At 44.7% G+C, this 18,203-nt stretch overlaps 1 protein-coding gene across 1 annotated transcript in view; it reads right to left on the bottom strand.

Moving 5' to 3' along the window:
• scfd2 (sec1 family domain containing 2) overlaps positions 1–18,203 on the bottom strand; it is a 93,491-nt gene that overhangs the window by 35,748 nt on the left and 39,540 nt on the right. The window contains exon 5 of the mRNA XM_030050169.1: positions 17,095–17,359. Within this exon, the coding sequence (XP_029906029.1) occupies positions 17,095–17,359 (265 nt within the window). The remainder of the gene's footprint in view (positions 1–17,094; positions 17,360–18,203) is intronic.

Raw genomic sequence — 18,203 nt, 5'->3', positions numbered from 1 at the left:
AGCCAGCGACAGGTCAGGAGGACTGGACACCCTCAGGGATAAGGAAATGGAGCAAGAATTTGTCCTTCATGACATGTTGAGTGGTGTAGAAAAATGCTCTCCTGGCTCCACCAGACAGCCACAAAATGACATCCGAGAAACAGGATGGCACCAGCACTGTTTTTTGTTATTCTTAGTTTATCTTTTTTTTATGTTGTCATATTATTTCCTGTAAGCCATTTTTGTGTTGTGTGTAATACTGTGAATTTTTTAAACTTTAGTTAGATGGAGGCTTCAACTAAGCCCACTGGGTTCACCTCTCCCTGTGCTGAATATTATTAGCTCTCTTCATTATTTTATGTATTTTTAAATTGTGCAAAATTAAAAGGAAACTAAAAAAAAAAAAAAACAACTAGATGCAGATGAAAAAATCTTTAGTTACTTAATGTACTGTAATGCATCAGTCTTTGCATTTTATCAGTCTGATAAGGTCTGGCTCTCTGCATATGCCTATATTTTCTTCTATAACACGTTGAAAATTTGCAGTTTGCTTGATATACATTTAGTCTGTCATTTTAAATATTTCACCAAAATCATTACAATAATAAAATCTATATTTTTTAAATCCATACATACATACCACATACAAAATACAATATGCATATACATAATACATGCTGTAATCAAAGATATATGCTGCTTAAAATGCAAAACATTGCAATTTAAATATTATGAAATACAAGTTCAAAACATATCAATAGTACTAAAAGTTGGTCTAAGATCATCAGTGGGTGAAAGTTCTTGGTCGCCTGGTGGCAAATGTTCAGCGCCACCGACTATGAAGCGTGATAACGTGCATCAGAGCCCTTACTGCCCTGAGCGTTGCCTCGCCGCCTCAAGCCCACAGCATCAGGCTAATGAGGAGCTGCAGGAGAAACAAGGCTTCAGGCCAGCCTCATTACAGGGGTTATCATTAATGAAATATGGGGCAAGGGCGTTGTCAGACATGGTAGAATATCATTTTTACTGCCAAGGCTGCTTAATAACCCAATAAACATCACCCAGACACGTTGAGAACCAGTCATACAACAATTGTGGGTGTAACCCTGTATTATGATTTCTGTGAGACACATGAAATAATCATTGAAGATTACCATGTACAATATGATCACAGTGATTAGAAATACAAAAGCCTGTTCTATCTGTGGGATATTTAACATTAAAGGTTTGCTATACAAATCGACTGAAATGAGGACTGTTTAGAAAAACGGTGGAAAAAAGCACTTTGAGGTTGGAGTCGACAGGAGTCTCATTGTCTGACTGAATCTTTGATAGATTACATGCTTACTCCATATTTTAAACATTCCTCACTTTATTCAACCCACAGCAATTTTGCACAATGCATCTTTAATAAAACAAAATGAGAGGTTAGACCCTTTAATAATTGCAAGCCTCTCTCGATAAGAATGCCTACAGTAGAACTGTCAGTGTACTTGTGTGTATTTTCTGGGAAGGAGTTCCCAGTTAATGCATCATTTATTAGAATCTGTTCTACATGCACACTGCCTGCAGTGTTAAACTAGACTCTCAGAGGAGTCTCTGCAAACATCAAATTACGAATTGAGATGCAGATGAAGCTTGGTAAATTACTGTGGTGAGAGAAGTGCAGGAAGACAACACAAGACAATAAACAAACACTGAGCAAATGAGACACAGATGAAGGAATGATGAGGATTTAGACGCTTTTTAATTGAGCCTTCAACAGGACTTGTGGGTCCGCACCCACATCGTCTGTAAGAATAGTAGCACTGTTCCAGGTTAACTGGTGAGGCTACAGGATTGTATAAATGTCAACAAAGGAATAACAGATCAAGGATCAGCCCTTTTATATTTAGATTCTTTAAGCACATGGGCCTTGAACGCCGCACATTTGCTTACATTTCGCAGAACCCTTTCGCACCTCCCAGCCATTTTGTGCCCTTGACCTATTTCAGAAAGCTCCATTTGAGTGTGCAGAGGGTGTTCTTCTGTAAATGTACACCCCTTGAATGAATAAGCACTTCCTGTTTCAGCTGGGGTTGGGGTTCAGGAAAGGGGCCCAGAATCTGAAATGCACTGTCATATCCCGCTCCCCTTTGCTTTCTTTCTCAACTCAGATAAAACCACTTCGCCGGCAAAGAACAGAATTTTGACTTCAGTTCACTTGCAGACCCTTTAACAAAAACTAAAGCTCTCACATACTTATTGAATTATTGTATGGCTCTATTACATGCAGATTTTATTAGAGTGTATATCAAATTAATGGTCAATTTTACAGCTACAACAGAAACAGTCGGTTTCCATTAAATCACCTAAAGTAAACAGAAAGATTTGGTTTCGGAGGGAAAAGCGTTCTGGAGACGAGGGGGAGAAGGGAAAGAAGAGAAAAAGACAGAAAAGACAAAGAAAGTGAGAGGAGGAGAGGCTTGTTTATTTACTGTGTGCTGGAAGAGAAAAAAGCACTTCCAAAACCTTCACCAGTGGCGCTAGTGAGGACAGACAAGCTCCCAGACAGCAAATACATGTACGCTTACACAACCACACACACACACACACACACACGCACACACACACACGCACATAAGCACACCCATTAGACAGGAGGAGGACAGATAGAAGGGAGGGTGGTTTAACTGATGAAAAGACATGATTAACCTTTGATCTTTGCTCTATATTGTCTATGTGTGTGTGTGTGCATACATGCTTACATCTGAGAGTGTGAGTCAGTGTGTGTGAAAAGTGAGAGAGAGAGAGTGTGTGTGTGTGTGTTGAATGATAACTGTGATATGCAGTTCGCTGCTCTCATGGGAGACGGAGACAGATAACGCTGAGGCTGTTCAGATCCTCTGATAGTGGCTGCAGGGATGGAGCGAGGAGGAGGGGCTGGTGTGCGTGTGTGTGTGTGTGTGTGTGTGTGTGTGTGTGTGTGTGTGCATATGTGATGGGGTGGGGGTGGGGGTGTTTTATGGGTGGTTGAGTAGCCTCTCCCCTCTGGTGGTCCCCGGGTGCTGCTGGTCTGAATTACGTGGGACAGTTGAGGGGACAGAGGGTCTGGACAGGACAGTGTTTGTTTGTGTCTGATCTCTGAAACAGCACTGACCTGGGACGAAGCATGGGAACACGGTCACCTTGTATATGTGTGAGTGTGTGTGTCTGTGTGAGAAAGAAAGAGAGAGAGAGGGAGAGAGAATGAGACAGAAAGAGACAGAACAGGACAAGGGAGAGAGACAGACAGCGATGGAATAAGAAACGAGAAAATGTGTGTATGTGGGAAAGCAGAAAAGAGCGATTAGATCATTGTGTGTGTACGACGATGAGTGTGTATTTGTGTGAGCAAGTTCACGCATGAGTGTTTATTGACTCTACAAAGCCATTACTACAATGTCAGACGGAGTGAATGCATATGTGATTGGGAAGCAGAGCTGCGGGTCTCATTTGATACCTGAAAACTAAATAAACAATTCGGATCTGCCAGATCTGAGCTCAGAGCTCGCAATAAACTCGACTGATATCTGAGCCGCTGGGTCTGTTTACCGGCTCATCAGTCAACACACCACAAGCACATATACACACACACACACACACACACACACACACACACACACACACACACACACACAGACGCATATGAATGTGTATGCCCTTGCAAGTTTTCCTATAGAACAATATCACATAAAATCGGCTTCCAGTGGCATATACATATTCAGAATATGAACCATAATGTCATGAAAGAGGGATGAACGCTACATGAAATCTGGTATGAAATGACTTGTTTTGAGCCATAAAGGCAGTCTTCAATGGTCATAAGTCTCCGCGCAGAATAGAGAGGGGCGGAACCTAACAGAAAGCCGAGATTGAAACCACATGTTGAGGCGCAGCCGAGATCACGCACACACAGTGATTGATTGATTAATCCGGAGTGCTTTGTTTTTTTTCTCGCTAAAAGCACCAAGTTCCACAGCAAAGAGTTCAAGAACAGATGACAATGCAGTGCACGTATACTGCGGTGCAGCAAATGATGGAGGCTACTTCGGTCTTTCCTCTTAGTATCACACACACACACACACACACACACACACACACACACACACACAGCCATGACTCACTCTCCTCTAGCATTGTGCTTTGGGGATGACTCACGTCTTCTCCACACAAGAGAGTGATGAAGTGTTGCATGAGGCTGTGCTCACTACAACTACAGAGAACAGAGAAACAGACAAAGCCTACATCACAAATCCCGAGTTGTACAAGTCCACTGCAGTGGCACGTAGAAAAGTCAGTAGCAGAAGGCGAATCTCGCTGTCTCCTCACTGACACTTGGTTTTAGAAGTGAAACCGTTTTCTGACAGCAGTAGGTAGGGGCTGTATCTGGGGGAAGGATGAGAAAAAAAGTCCAATGCCATCCCATCCATCTAGATGGCCTTTATCCATCTAGAGATCCCAGAGGCCGTGCAGGGCATTATGGGAACCACATTTGCACAGAGGCATTCAAAAACAAAAAGGCACACACTAAAAACACAAAACTTGTTAAACTATGAAACCATGGTCACCCTAATCCAGGGGATTTCAAACTTTTGCATGTTCTGGACACCCAAGGTGACTTTCACTATAAGCCGAGGGCTGAGCCTAGCACAGCCATTCTGCTGTTCACTTGATGAAATAAAGTCTAGACACTGCTGAATTCAAATCATTTGGAAAAGGAGCAGCAGCAACAGGTGTTAAAAAAAACAAAAAAACAAAAAAACAAAAAAACACGTAGCAGGTGATTGGATCAACCATTTGTTTAACATTAGCCAACTTGTCCAATCAGACAAATGAACCAGATGTAGTATGAGTCAGAGCGTATGTGATGGTGAACGAGAGCTGGCATACTGGTAATCATATTGCTAGCTTTTTGGTACACAGTTCTTACCAGTTTAAATCCATGTTGATGCTCTGTTGTTTCTGTTTTCAGTTCAGTGCACTGCTGCTTCTCGATGCCATCATCACCTTGAGCCACAACAATAGTTTCTCAAGGGACGCTGGCTGGCCCACTTGTTTTATGTCTTCTAATCTAGCACTTTGGCTGGACTGTAACCAGTTGGTTCCACCGAGTCAATTGAAAATGATCACATCAGCTGGCTGTGCAAGGTTACCTCGGACCCCCATTGTGACTTGGACCTGTGGTCCCTGATGTGAATTAACAACTTGTCTTGTGTTCAGTTTAAACTGTTTAGATGAACATGAACAAATAGATTCAAATTCAAGTCATACATTTTTTGCATTACAACAAATTCTAATGAATAAATTACAGTGAAAATAAAGGCAGAAAGAATATGAATTTCCTAAAAAAAAACCCAAAAAAAAAAAACAATGTTAATAGTCAAAATAATCCCTCTCAATCATTGCTTACGACCCACTGGAAGTGTGTGTTGGTGTGTGTACCTGCAGAGACCCTGGTCTCTGCCTGGATTTTCTTGTTTTGCTCAGGACTCTTCTGGGCATCAGCCTTTGGGCAGTGGGTGTGTAGCTCCCAGCCAATAACAACTTCATATGAAGCTACGAAAATCACAGATGCAGACTGCAGAAAAAGGGAAATGTAGTGAGGCCAAATGCCAAGAGGCTCATTCCACAACAAGAGCGACTCTGGGGTTGGCTTTCACCTACTGATGAGCACTGAGGGAGAGGATGAGGATGAAGAGTGACACAGTATGAGCCTGTTTTCTGTTGGACAGGCAGATGCCGGCAGGCCAATTTTTTTTCCCTAGGAAGGTGATGTTACATTTCAGGCGGTTATTTCATTCTGTCACCATCCTATGAAACCAAACTCACTGCTGGCGGTTAGCTTAGCCGGGGAGATGGGGCCAACTTTGAATGTTGTGTTTACAAACCGCAACCAACAACACCTACTCACTTGCCTTTAAACTATTTATGATTTTGCTGAAGAGTGCCTGGAATCCCTTGAGGACCCCTATCCCCAAACCCCACTTTGAAAACCACTGTTTCTCATACCTGCAGCAGGTACACCTCATCTGTATGCACAGTTAGAATGGAATACATGCTGAGAAACAGGAAAATAAAGCTTGAGAATATTAGTGGAACTGTAAGGGTAGATAGTCTTTTTCAGAGAGAGAGAGACAAGACGAGATAAAGTGGTGAGTCCCACAGACACAGAGGAAGCCTGCTATCACAGGAAACTCCTCTTGGTCATGTCAGATCCTCCTAATCACCAATCTACTTCCTGTTCCAGTCCCCTGAGCTGGACAACATCACATAAGCACGTATGCACACGCGCATGCACGCACACACACACGCACAAGCACACACACACACACACACATACACACACACACACAGACACACACACACACACACAGAGGAAGATACCCACAAGGAAACACAATCATACACACATATATACTTACCCCTCCAGGCAGGCGTCCTACACAAACATCACATCCTGGTGGGGTTGAGGTCCACATCAAAGTGGATTATAGGGTGGATGGGACCAGGGCTACGGTGACTGCTACCAGACATACAACTTATCATTTCTGACCTCAATATGTTGACCCCACCCATGGGTTAAGGAAACTTCAAAAGACACTTCTCATTTCTCATGTCTTACCGTTCACTCACACACACACACACACACACACACTCACAAAAGGTGTACAATCCATTAAATACAAGGGCGGTCTGTGTTGATGTGTTAATCGCAAAAGATTAATTTTATGCATTTTTTTTAAATCACATTAATGCTATATTTCCAAAATGTTCTCCCTTCAGCGTGCTCAGGTACTCAAGCTCCAGTGCCTTTTACAGCCTGGTGGATGTCACACAGTAGAAAATGATCAGTTTCAGTGATTTGTGCTACAATGGCAGTCCAGCTAAACTGCATTTTTCTTTGATTTATTTTTTCCGAAACGAGCCATTCTGTTATGAATTGATACGCTTAAAACTTAAATTGAAAATGAATTGTTTGACAGCCCTCATGAAGACCTAAGTGACCCACGATCAGCAGCGCATTGTTTTACACCTTCAGTCAGGAGGAGAGGAGCGGAAAACTGCCAAGACAAATTGGTCAGTGTCCATTTCATATAGTGCCAATGAGGCTTTTAATTGCTTTGTGTGTGTGTGTGTGTGTGTACGTGAGTCTGCGCACACTCCTTTGTGTGTATGAGCATGCCATTGGTGCCATATTCAATATCTGTGAGATGAGAGGTTACTGTATAAACCACCATAATCTCCGCTGACAATGTATCTCTTATAGAAACGGTTTACAATTACACAAATAACACACAGTCCCGGCTTAAACGCTGCTTAAACCCATAAACACACGCAGACACTGACCCTATAGAAACACACAAACTTTCTAATCCTGTCATTCAAAATACACAATGGGCTAATCCACTCCCACACAGCGTTGTAGAGGAGCAACAGAGGGCTGTCACGGATGGGTCACAGCTTGAGGAACAGGGGTACAGTATATCACCACCGAAAACATTTGGACTGCATCGCTTGCTGGTTTTAGAATTATTCAGATCAAGTTCAAGTGCTACCAGTGATCAGAGGAGGGGAGCGCTAAGCGTGGGAGAGAGTGTGAGGCAGTTGTTGACGTCTGCTGGTGTGTGTTCAGCCTTTTGACATGAGCATTGATGCGAGGGGGCCTTGAGCAGGGCAGGCGTTCCCACCTGAGAGGCAGATGCTTGTGTGTGTGTGTGTGTGTGTCCTCACATGCAGACAAGAGAGGGCTAGACCAGGCAGCCTGATGCTATAAAATGCACATTAGCAGGCCCACTAGCACTTGAGCATCAATACTCTGTGAACATTTCCAAATGCTGCAAACACAATGATTTAATAATTCAACATGTTGTGTTGTCTTTCATCCTTATTTCTCACTGTTTTTTTTTTTTTTTTTTTTTTTTTTTTTTTAATAATCATTTTCCAACATTTGGGTCAGCCGTCAGAGAACTCATGTCACCCTGTCAACACTCGAGAGATGAGTGAGTGTTTCATTAGAGGAGCGAGGTTGACCCTGCAACGCTGTGTACTGCAGTGAAGGGATGTGTTACTCATGCAACTACAAACACTTCCAGTGGCAATATGTGAGGAGAAAGTCCAGGAGGGGAGGGAGGTACAGAGGAGAGAACAGGAAAAGGAGAAAATTAAAACCATATATCCCACCAGGCAATAACACATCCCCTCCAGTGGATATTCTTAGGATTTGCTATCACTACAGCATGGAGGGGGAAATTAAAACACAGCCAAAAATAGGGAGTGTTTGCAATGTGGAGACTGAGTTTGTGTGTTCTGGGTCATGGAGGGTAGAGGAGGACCTAGCGTTCATGGAGTGGTATACAAGGGGGGTTGGGGTGCACTCTTCCCTTAGGGTGAGGGGTACCAGTTGCAGGGCAGCTGTGTGTCTGTGTCTGTGTGTGTGTGTGTGTGTGTGTGTGTGTGTAAGAGAGTGTTCTAATATGTTTACTTTCTGGGGGCTGAGTTTACACTGGCCTCCCTGCAGCAATCTTCATCGCAGATACTCATTACCGCCGTGCATACAGAAAGACAGACACACACACACACACACACACACACACACACACACACACACACACACACACACACAGCCACACACAGACGGCAGAGATAAGGGCAGTGACAAGCGTCCTCTCTAAATTGTGTTGCGCCCTGTAAAGCATAGAGGCAGAGAAAACGGTACCGGTTTCAATTCATCCACATGGGGAGAGAGAGAGAGAGAGAGAGAGAGAGAGAGAGAGAGAGAGAGAGACATTCACCTGGAGAGAAATCGGGCTGAGTGGGATGTGACGGGGCTGAGCTCATCGACAAAGAGCAGACGGAAAGCAGCTGTCAGCATCAAAGAACAGAGCTAACCTTGGTGTGTATTTGAGAGACAGAGAGAGAAGGATAGAGAGAGAGAGAGAGAGGGTGGGGGTGAACTCAGAGGACCAAGATGCTGGGGGGACTTTTAAGTGGAGATAAGATGGAGTGATAGAGGGGCACATTGATGGAGCGGGAAGGGATTCAATTCAGGAGAGCAGGATCTAAATTACAGTGACCGTATTCCACAACAGTTCATGCTTCATCAGACTCCCTGATGCAAGAACTCTCAAACACACCTGAAAAGCCAAGAAACGGGATGCACAGAAAAAGCTGTTTATTGGCAATGCACGCCTTTGGATTAAAGGGTTATTTCTGATTTTTTAAAGAGGGGTTGTAAGAGATACTTATCCATACTTAGTGTATTATCAATGGTTGATGGAGGTTGGCACACCCCCAATTTGGAGACGCCAGCAGGAGAGCATGGACCGTACGTCTAGAAATGTTCTGCTGTGGATGGGGGCAGAAGCAAAATGGCGCACCTTAAAAACAGTATCAGTTTAAGTGTACGCTATATTTCGAATATTTTCACTTCTTTACCTTGCTGTCAGGCAGCCCTTTCAGAACGCACAACTTCTGTGTTCCTACGCATAAGCGCAGCCGTGCCACACAATGACTTATAGCGCCCTTATATTGAGGGATGACGGCCATCTACTGTTGGTAACACACTAACGATGGATTACTACTTCAAACAACCTCACTTCAAAAAATCTGAAATAACCTTTTAAGCTAATATTCTATGAGTGAATCTCTTGCTATAAATATATATGTACATATAACATTTGCTGGGGTTGCTCTGCAGGCATGTATTTGAATACATATGCTGTTTGAGTTGGCAAAATTTCCATTTGAATGTACACAGTAAAAAAAAAAAGTGCAGCATATACAATAAAGTTATCACAAATGAACAAACTGCAGCAACTGAGCAATAGCCTGCTCTTCTAATACTACTACTACTAATAATAGTCATAGCATGGGCAGCTCGCTGCTATAAAACTGTATTAAAATGTACCAATAAGTCTGAGTTTGCACAGAGGGGAAAACCGAAAGCCAAAGGGGTATGGTGTTTACATGCCACAGTAACCCACTTAATATCAGAATAAGCCAGGCATCTTAACTGGATTTCTCATAAGGAGTTTGAGCTTATATGGGTTATTTTAACTGGGCTATGACATTTACATGCATCGACCTAAAACTAGTTTACGATCATTTAGATTTGGACCAGAATTCTCGGTGCATGTAGATGTAACCACTGAAGCCACAGATGAGGCGATGTTTCGCAACTGAACATTGCATACAAGACACGTAGGCCATTAAGCGCTTAAGTAAGAGGACAAAAAAAATATGGGCAGCAGGGACAGAGTCTGAACATTCCTCCCCTCACAGCCCCCGTCCGCCAGTATGTCTGTGTCTGGTCAGTCTCGAGGTCAGCTGAATGGGAGGAGCTGGGAGATAAGGCTGTCTCTGACTCTGTTCACCTTAATACTGAAGCCACAAACAGACAGAGCAAGAAAGTGGACCAGACATCAGGCTGCATGTAAAGAAAGACTCATTCTTCTTCCTCCCTCCCTTCTCTTCATTCCTCACTATCTCCTTCTTTCTGCTGGCCTGGGCCTGAGCTTCTCCATAGGGACGCTGGGATAACAGAGACCGTTACCTCCTCATGACTTATGAGCACCTAATGACAGTTAGAGTGGAGTGTGACATCTACTAAGCAAAGTGAGGTATGATACGGGTGTGATGGAAGACAAAGGAGAAGAAACCTGAGGGGGGAAAATTGGGGTGGAGGGAAAAATATGTGTTTCTTAGCCTCTCTGCTGGAAGAGGAGGGTGGAGGGGAAGAGGGAAGGGGGGCAGTAAAAGAAGAGGAGGTGGAGGTAGGGGAGCAGTCGGAGGAAGGGGGTGGGGGTTTGGGGGGGGGGGGGGCGTTCCCGCTGGCTCAGCCCTTGATTAACACCAGGCCTCCTGACAGGAAATGACCCGGCCAGCTCAGAGCACCGGGAGAGCTTCCATCTGGTGTCGAGGCCGCGGAGGAACGCTCCGCCCAGGAGAACTGAGAACCGAGCAGGAGAACCTCAGGAGCTGATTGAGCACGTTTCATCTCCAGAACCTCAAATTTCACCCCCTGCTAACAGACGAACCGCTGCTCTGCCACAGTTGATATCTGATCAAAATAAAAGGCAAATACAACAGAACGGAGTGAAAGCATATCCTCTCACTCTAGGCCTCGTCATCGCTAATCGATAAGTGAACCGATAAGCCACAGAGCACAAGAGTCCTCCTGTCCCTCGTCTTCGAAGAAACGAGGAAGTTGCGTGGGGGCATTGGAGGGAGCGAGGGGACAGTTTGGGGGAGGAAAAAGGGGGCTACATTAGGACAGGTCATCTTTCACTGCTGTCTGGAATCCCAAACGTAAACAAGTCCTTCCGCACCCACAGATAAAACGCAGATATACCGTAAAAACAAGTGGCTCTGGTAAAACACACGCACACACACAATCTACTACCCTCACATACATAGTGATGAATACAGCTCCAGCAAAGAGATTTGTTACTGTTGGCCATAAATATATGAAAAAAGACACACACGCACTTAACTGGCACACAAACTTACAAAGACATTTGTTTCTGTTGGCACTCAGACTCTCTTTAAATCCCTCTCTCTGTGCACTGTAAAATCTGCACTGGTCCGACTGTAAAGCAGATACTTATGTATGCAGAGGGAGAGGGACGTCCTCCCAGATGAGGGGTATCCAGGGCAGAAGAGCAGAGAGGCAAGGGGTAAGAGTGTGTTGGCTGGACCGATTCACTGACCCTCTGTTGTAGGGTGACGGGCTGACCCCGGCCTGCACTGATGCGTGTGCAGGGGCCAGGGGCCAGGGGCCGCCGGCTGTCTCAGTAAGAGTCCCTCTGGAGCCTGCCTGTATGTGTCTGGTATGTATTTCTGCTTGTAGCGAGTGTGTGTGCATTTACACATTCATGTGTGCGAGATTGCGATAGTGTCCTTTTTCATCCTTCAAGCCCAATTCCCATCGGAGTTATAAGTGCTTACGAGCCTTTTATGATGTGCATTTCCTGTCATAAATAAGTAGCAGAGGAATTCTCCGCTGAGCGTTAACACACTCCATAAAGCAAACAGAGGTGTAAACTACACATTGAGCCAGCTCTGTGAAATCTACCCGTCAGCAGGGTTGCTACTCGCTGCACGAGATCAATGGTTGAGGGTTCACTCCTGTGTGACCACATTACAGGTCCCATTTTTAACGCATATAGTGCATGACACAAGGTTCAGAAATGAATGGCGGATCAGGGCAAAAATGCCTGAGAAATTAAAAGTGAGCAGAAAAAAATCCCCTCATAATTAAAAGTCCCCATTTTTACATTCCACACTGTTCTTCTTTTCATTGACTTGTCTTTTTTTTTTTTTTTTTTTTTTTTACAGTGAATGTGATTACTGTACCTTGTGGACTACTGTAGGTGATGCGTAGAAACCCTGAAAGGATTCTTTCAAGTGCAATTTAGGCAAGAAAGATGGAGCATTTTTCGATGGAAACAACCGAGCACACAGCTTGAGGCAGCAGACTAAGTAAAATATGTTTCTGATTCTTTATTATTGTTTTTTATCCAAAGATCTATTAGTCACTTATCTGTGTGTGGGTAACAGCGGCAGAAGGACAAGCAGAGCAGCCCAGATACAATTTTCTTCTATCACTTTACGTGATAGCTGAGTATAATTTAAAATAAAACAAATCCTAGTGCTACAAGTTCACACATTATTTGCCAAGATGGAACAAAACAGGACTTTCACTGTTCAATAAAATTGCTCCCAAAAGGACCAAATTTCCCCTCAAATCATATCGAGGGGGAAAAATGCTGGCTGGAAAAAAACAACAACAAAAGTTTCCGTATTATAGTTTTACCCTAGAGAGGACTTGTTTGCACAGTTCAAATTTTGTTCTCTCTTCAGAAGTTGCACAGAATGATCTATCAACCACACAACTCAAAGACATGAATTTTGTGGACTTCCCAGCACCAGAGGAGGAACGGGCTTGTTGAGGCCTCTGCATTTCTAATGAAACATAAATGCAGGATACATGTGGGATAAAAACTTTACAGTGCTCACACCATGCATTTGATCCAGGGTTCAACCTGCTGCGGCGTAACTCTGGGCAAGAGGAAGACAGTCAGTACTGGGCAGATTTCTGAGGTTTGCTCCGGTGTCCTACTCATTACAACCCAGTGGAAAAGAAAGTGGGCAGCGGGAAGGAAACAAGGAAACAAGAAGAGAAGCAAAGTAGTCTGAGAGTCAGCCACTGTGTCGAACTGCTGACTTGGGAGGAGACTGGGTGGCTGGGCGAGGGGGGTGCTGAGAGCGCCTCTGTGTGTGGCCTCGCCTGTTAACCAGTTCTGTCTAGCCCCACAGTGAGGAGCTGATGAGCCTCTGCTAATTAAAGCCTGAGCTCCATGTCATCATGTTATCTGATGAATTCAACCAGAGGGAGCAACGCCACTGGCTCCCCTGTTCACCCTCAGCAGGGTCTAAGGTCTTCAGTGAGTGCATGTGTGTGTGTGTCACAGAGGAGGAAGTAAAGAAAGACCCCAAATTAAAAATAATTGAGTCTAATTTCATAAGCACAGTGCAACGAGGGAAAAATTCTTAATCAGGCGCAATCATTAGCTGAACTTATGCTCCACTTCCTGCTGCAGCTAGCTTGGTGCTTTAGGGCCTGAAAGAGAGAGGAGAGCATAGAGAAAAGGAGGGATGTAAAGAAAAAGGGAGAGATGTGGAAATGGAAAAGGAAATAGAGAATAAAAAACAAAGAGACGAAAAGTTTAAAAAGAAGGCAGCCTGAGAAGTTGGTGGCCAGAGTATGTGTGATCCCTTTCATGTCCCACGACTGGCCCATGTTGCTGTGCCAACCCAAACAGCAGCGTTGGGGAGGTCTGACTCTCCGCTGCCCGGCACACACCCCACCGACAGGATGAATAACAAACCCAATGTGTGCTGGAGAGAGGGAGACGAACGTGACATAAAACTGCTGCAACTCCAGTTAAATTCATGTCTCTGAACGTTATATTGCGACCTTCATCCTTTCTGCTGTGGCATACCGGTAAATCATTATCATCACATTCTGAGGCCTAGGATTTCACACTCTCGCTGTTAGAGCTGCAAACACACACACACACACACACACACACACAAACACACACACACAAACACACTCACTCACTACTCACACACATACAAATGCCCACTTTCTTACGGGAAAAAAAGAAAAACTATGGACCAACTGTGATCCCTCATATTGAGCCTGCTACCTCCCAGAGTGAGGATAGAGGAGTTAGGAACATTTGGGTTGGCGTGCACTGTGCCTCGGGTCCAATCTGCCCCAGTGTGGAGGAGAGAAGCAGAAAATGAAAGAGCAGAGGTAAGAGGTTTGATTCTGCACCAAAGAAAACCCAGGTCCGCCGGGGCTGACAGGAAACATGAAAAACCATAAAGCAGCCTGACGAGACCACGGAGGGAGCGCTTATGTAGAACCTGTTTGTCTGCATGCATGCTGCATTTTTTTTTTCTTTAACAAGCTGAATTGATGCAAATCCTGCATGATACAACCAAAGGAAGCTGGCATTACAGAACGTTAACCCCAAAGTCGCACATTAAAACTATAGCTTTGTTCCTTTTCCAGCGTGAGGAGACCCCAAATTATCCCTCTCTTGTTCTCCTTAGCTCTCTCACCAGCATCAGTATAGCTTTTTTGCCACAACTGAACAGGGGATTAACAGTAACGGCTTGGAGCTATTTACAACATACACACATCACACGCCACCCATGCACACCGCAGGCTGCCTGGCAGTAGCCAATCAGACACCAGGTTTTGGAAGAGCAACAGGTTTCTTATCCAATGGCTGCATCTGTCTCCTCTCAACAGGGCTGCCCAGGACCAATGCCGCTCTTTCCACATGTGTGTTAGCTGTGGAGAATTTGGTTTAAGAGCTCATTTCCTTGTCTGCTATAAGTGGAAACATTTTGTTGGATAAACACCATTTTTTGCCTTTAATTAAACCCATACCCTAAGACAATAATACCAAGACACAGAGTAAAGATTCATCACTCAGTCGTGTTAATTTCATAAACACACGAACAATGATGAGAAAATTGCATTGTGCACGCTCACACAAACACAAACACATGGACACATGCCAATCCTTCTCTTCAGCTTGAACCCATAAACTCTTGCTGACTCTCAATTAATCGGACACATTGACCTGCCTGTCTTGCTCTCTTGAGCGAAGCGGGACTGTTAATCATAAAGTGAATATTAGACAGATTACACACCAAAAAAAAAATCTCAGCCTCTTTACCAGCCTCTCTAACTGAGATGCACACCAGCTGTGTTGTTAAAAGCGTGTGTGTACGTGTGTGTATGTGTGTGTGTGTGTATGTGAGGGAGACTGTACCCCTAACATCATGCTTTTTCCGGAGATGCTCTTTAATTTAGTTCCCAGAAGGAGGTAGCTAGGAGGGTTGGGGTGTGAGAGGGGCTGCCGGCCTTGCATTACCCCGCTTGTTGTTCTGGCTCTTGCATGCGTGTATTGTCTTTGTGTTTCTCTGTGAGCTCACTGTTTGTGTATTTGTTGTACTTGTGTGTGTGTGTGTGTATGCATCTGAGTATCTGAACACTGTATGTTATCTAAGCTCTGACTACTTACTGTAGCCAAGGGGAACAAAAAAGAGGAATTTGTAAAAACATTGTTCTCATGGCGACCAGGTTTCACTCGTCTGGTTTCCATTTGGGTCCTTTAATTGGGTTGAATGTCACAATCGATGTTTTGCTCTGGATGCAGACAAAGACGGCCTCCTGCCTCATGTTACCCCTGCCAAGCAATTCATCGGCTGCCATAATAACTCTACTTTTCTTACTTTGCACACATACTTGCCTGTGTGCACGCATACACACCCACACAAAATTAAGATAAAGTGCACACACTTTTTTCATGCCTGCAAATGGGCACACATAAAGTTAACACACATGTGCATGTGCACAAACACACACACTGTTTTTCTTTCTAAGATACACCTGGCGCACCACGACGGGGTAATTTACAATGAAGTGTTTATAACAGAGAGTCAAGTTTTTAACATGAGCCACATCTCTTGGTTTGTGCCTGCCAAGAGGCCCCTCGTCTGCAAGTTGTACTTTGCCAAGTAGAACAGGAAGAAAGAGGGACGGGTTCTAGGAAGAAAAAAAGAGATGGATGGGGAGTGTGGAGGGTGGGTGGGGGGGGTTCACAATCTTTATTAGCTGCTTTACATAGTGTGAGAGAGGGTGGGCCTAACTAACTACCATATGAGCCTACGTGTGATATGAGATGAAAACCCTAACGCCGTGCGGTGTGTTATTTCAGGGTGTGTGCTAATGTACAGCCAAAACTAAAAGTAGCTCTAATTATCAACTATGTGGCTGAGGAGGAGACTGTGTGTGCCCATTCTCAAGGTTAAAGGCTCTATTACTATGGGAGGTGCATAGGGCTGTGGTCAGGAGGTACATGGCTCATTCATCACTGAGTGGAGCTGGCCTTGAGCTGCTCTGCCACATGGAGACCAGCTCAGAGACTGGACCCAAACAGAGGGACCAGGGAAACCAGTACACACAGACACCAGTGCCTGCTTTCAAGCTGGCAAAGCCAAACTAGATGGACTGTGAACAAAAAGGTATTTCATTGTCTGTGCAAACTGTACAGGCAAAGATCATTATCACAGAGTGTGGGGGTGCAGGGGCTGGAGGGGTTAGAGTGCAGGGTACGGCGTTCCAGTTTCTCTCTTCGCTGTCTTACTTTCACACACTCAACACACACACAGATGCACACATTTCAGACACACAAGTTCAGACATTCCCACAGTCGATTGTTTGCGTAGCTGCTTACCACGTGACCTGGTAGTGCGTGCGTGTGTGTGTGTGTGTGTGTGAGTGTGTGTGTGTGAGAAAGTGAGTGCTATGATGTGAGGATAGCAGGAGAGAGATGGGGTGCGAGGTCGCTGACAGGATCCTGCCATTAGCAGGACAGGAGGCAAGAGAGGAGATAAACAATCTGCTCCTCACACTCTCTAACTCTCCTCTTAGACTCTAAGAAACGAAGTGTGTTTCTGGAGGTAATCATGACGGTGATTACCTCCGGTGGATTAAGTTGCTCTCACCGGTGAGTTTCTGGAGCAGGGGGCTGAGTTCTGTCTCCTGGGTAATGAGCAGGGTGAGCGCTCCGATCAGCTCGCCCTCCAGCCTCTGCAGCTCCTCGTCCTCCTCATCTTGGTCTGCAGGCCGTGTCTCCTCGGCCAGGGAGTACAGGTAGACCAGCAGGAGGATCAGCTCGTCAGGACCGCACTCCTCCTGTGACCTTGACCCCGGCTTCATCAGGGGCAGCAGCTGACTCAGCACAGCAGGGAAGTCAGAGTCTCCGAGCGCCTGTGATGCCCAAACAGACACACACAGAGACACAAAGGGGCAATATGTATCATTCACATGGACGTTACTACACCAGATGCTCTGACTTCTGACTTTCAAAACTCTGCAGCCATTTAGCTCACCCGAGACCCTCCCCCTACCTGAAAACACAGACACATTAGTGCAGCATTTTGTATCATGGTATATTATGTTTTCACTAGAGTATACTATCACTCTTGGATCTTCACTCTTAGTGGCTAAGTTACTGTACAGACCTCTGTTGTGAAAATGTGATATTATTATTCATGTCAATAGCAGGCCAGAGTAAGGTGCACCAAAGACCTGTTGATGGTGCTGCAATTCCTTGGTCACCAATAGAAGTCAATAAAAGTTATAGATCTTAATACCCCGTGAAACTGAAATGAAAATATTCTTGGCAATGCAGGACTTTGGTAAGTGTTTAAGTTACAAGCGCCGTGTGAGTGAGCTCATTGTTCCATTCGCTAATTTTACAGCTCCAAAAGTGGTTGAGGTAACATTAATTTTTGTTTCACTTTTTGGTTGATTTGTCAGTTAGATTTACTGTGGTCTCTCTCTTTCCCTCACACACACACACACACACACACACACACGCGCGCCGTTAGTATTCTGGGCAGTGTAAAGGTGCAGTGACCTGTTTATGTGAGCCTGTCTGAGTAGGTCTGAATGGTCTCTCATGATGGTTGTGCTCTAGTCCAGATGATGCAGATCACAGGACCTTTTACAGAACACTGGCCACTCTCACAACCGGGGTGAGCTCATAGGCCTATAAAACAAGGGTGTGGAGCTAATCTGTTCTCTGTTGTACTGCTGGACTGACGAACAG

This window comes from Myripristis murdjan, chromosome 4, assembly GCF_902150065.1.
Source record: "Myripristis murdjan chromosome 4, fMyrMur1.1, whole genome shotgun sequence".
Taxonomy (NCBI): domain Eukaryota; kingdom Metazoa; phylum Chordata; class Actinopteri; order Holocentriformes; family Holocentridae; genus Myripristis; species Myripristis murdjan.
Note: the sequence above shows the minus strand (reverse complement) of the source record. Positions and strands in the feature narration are given on the sequence as shown.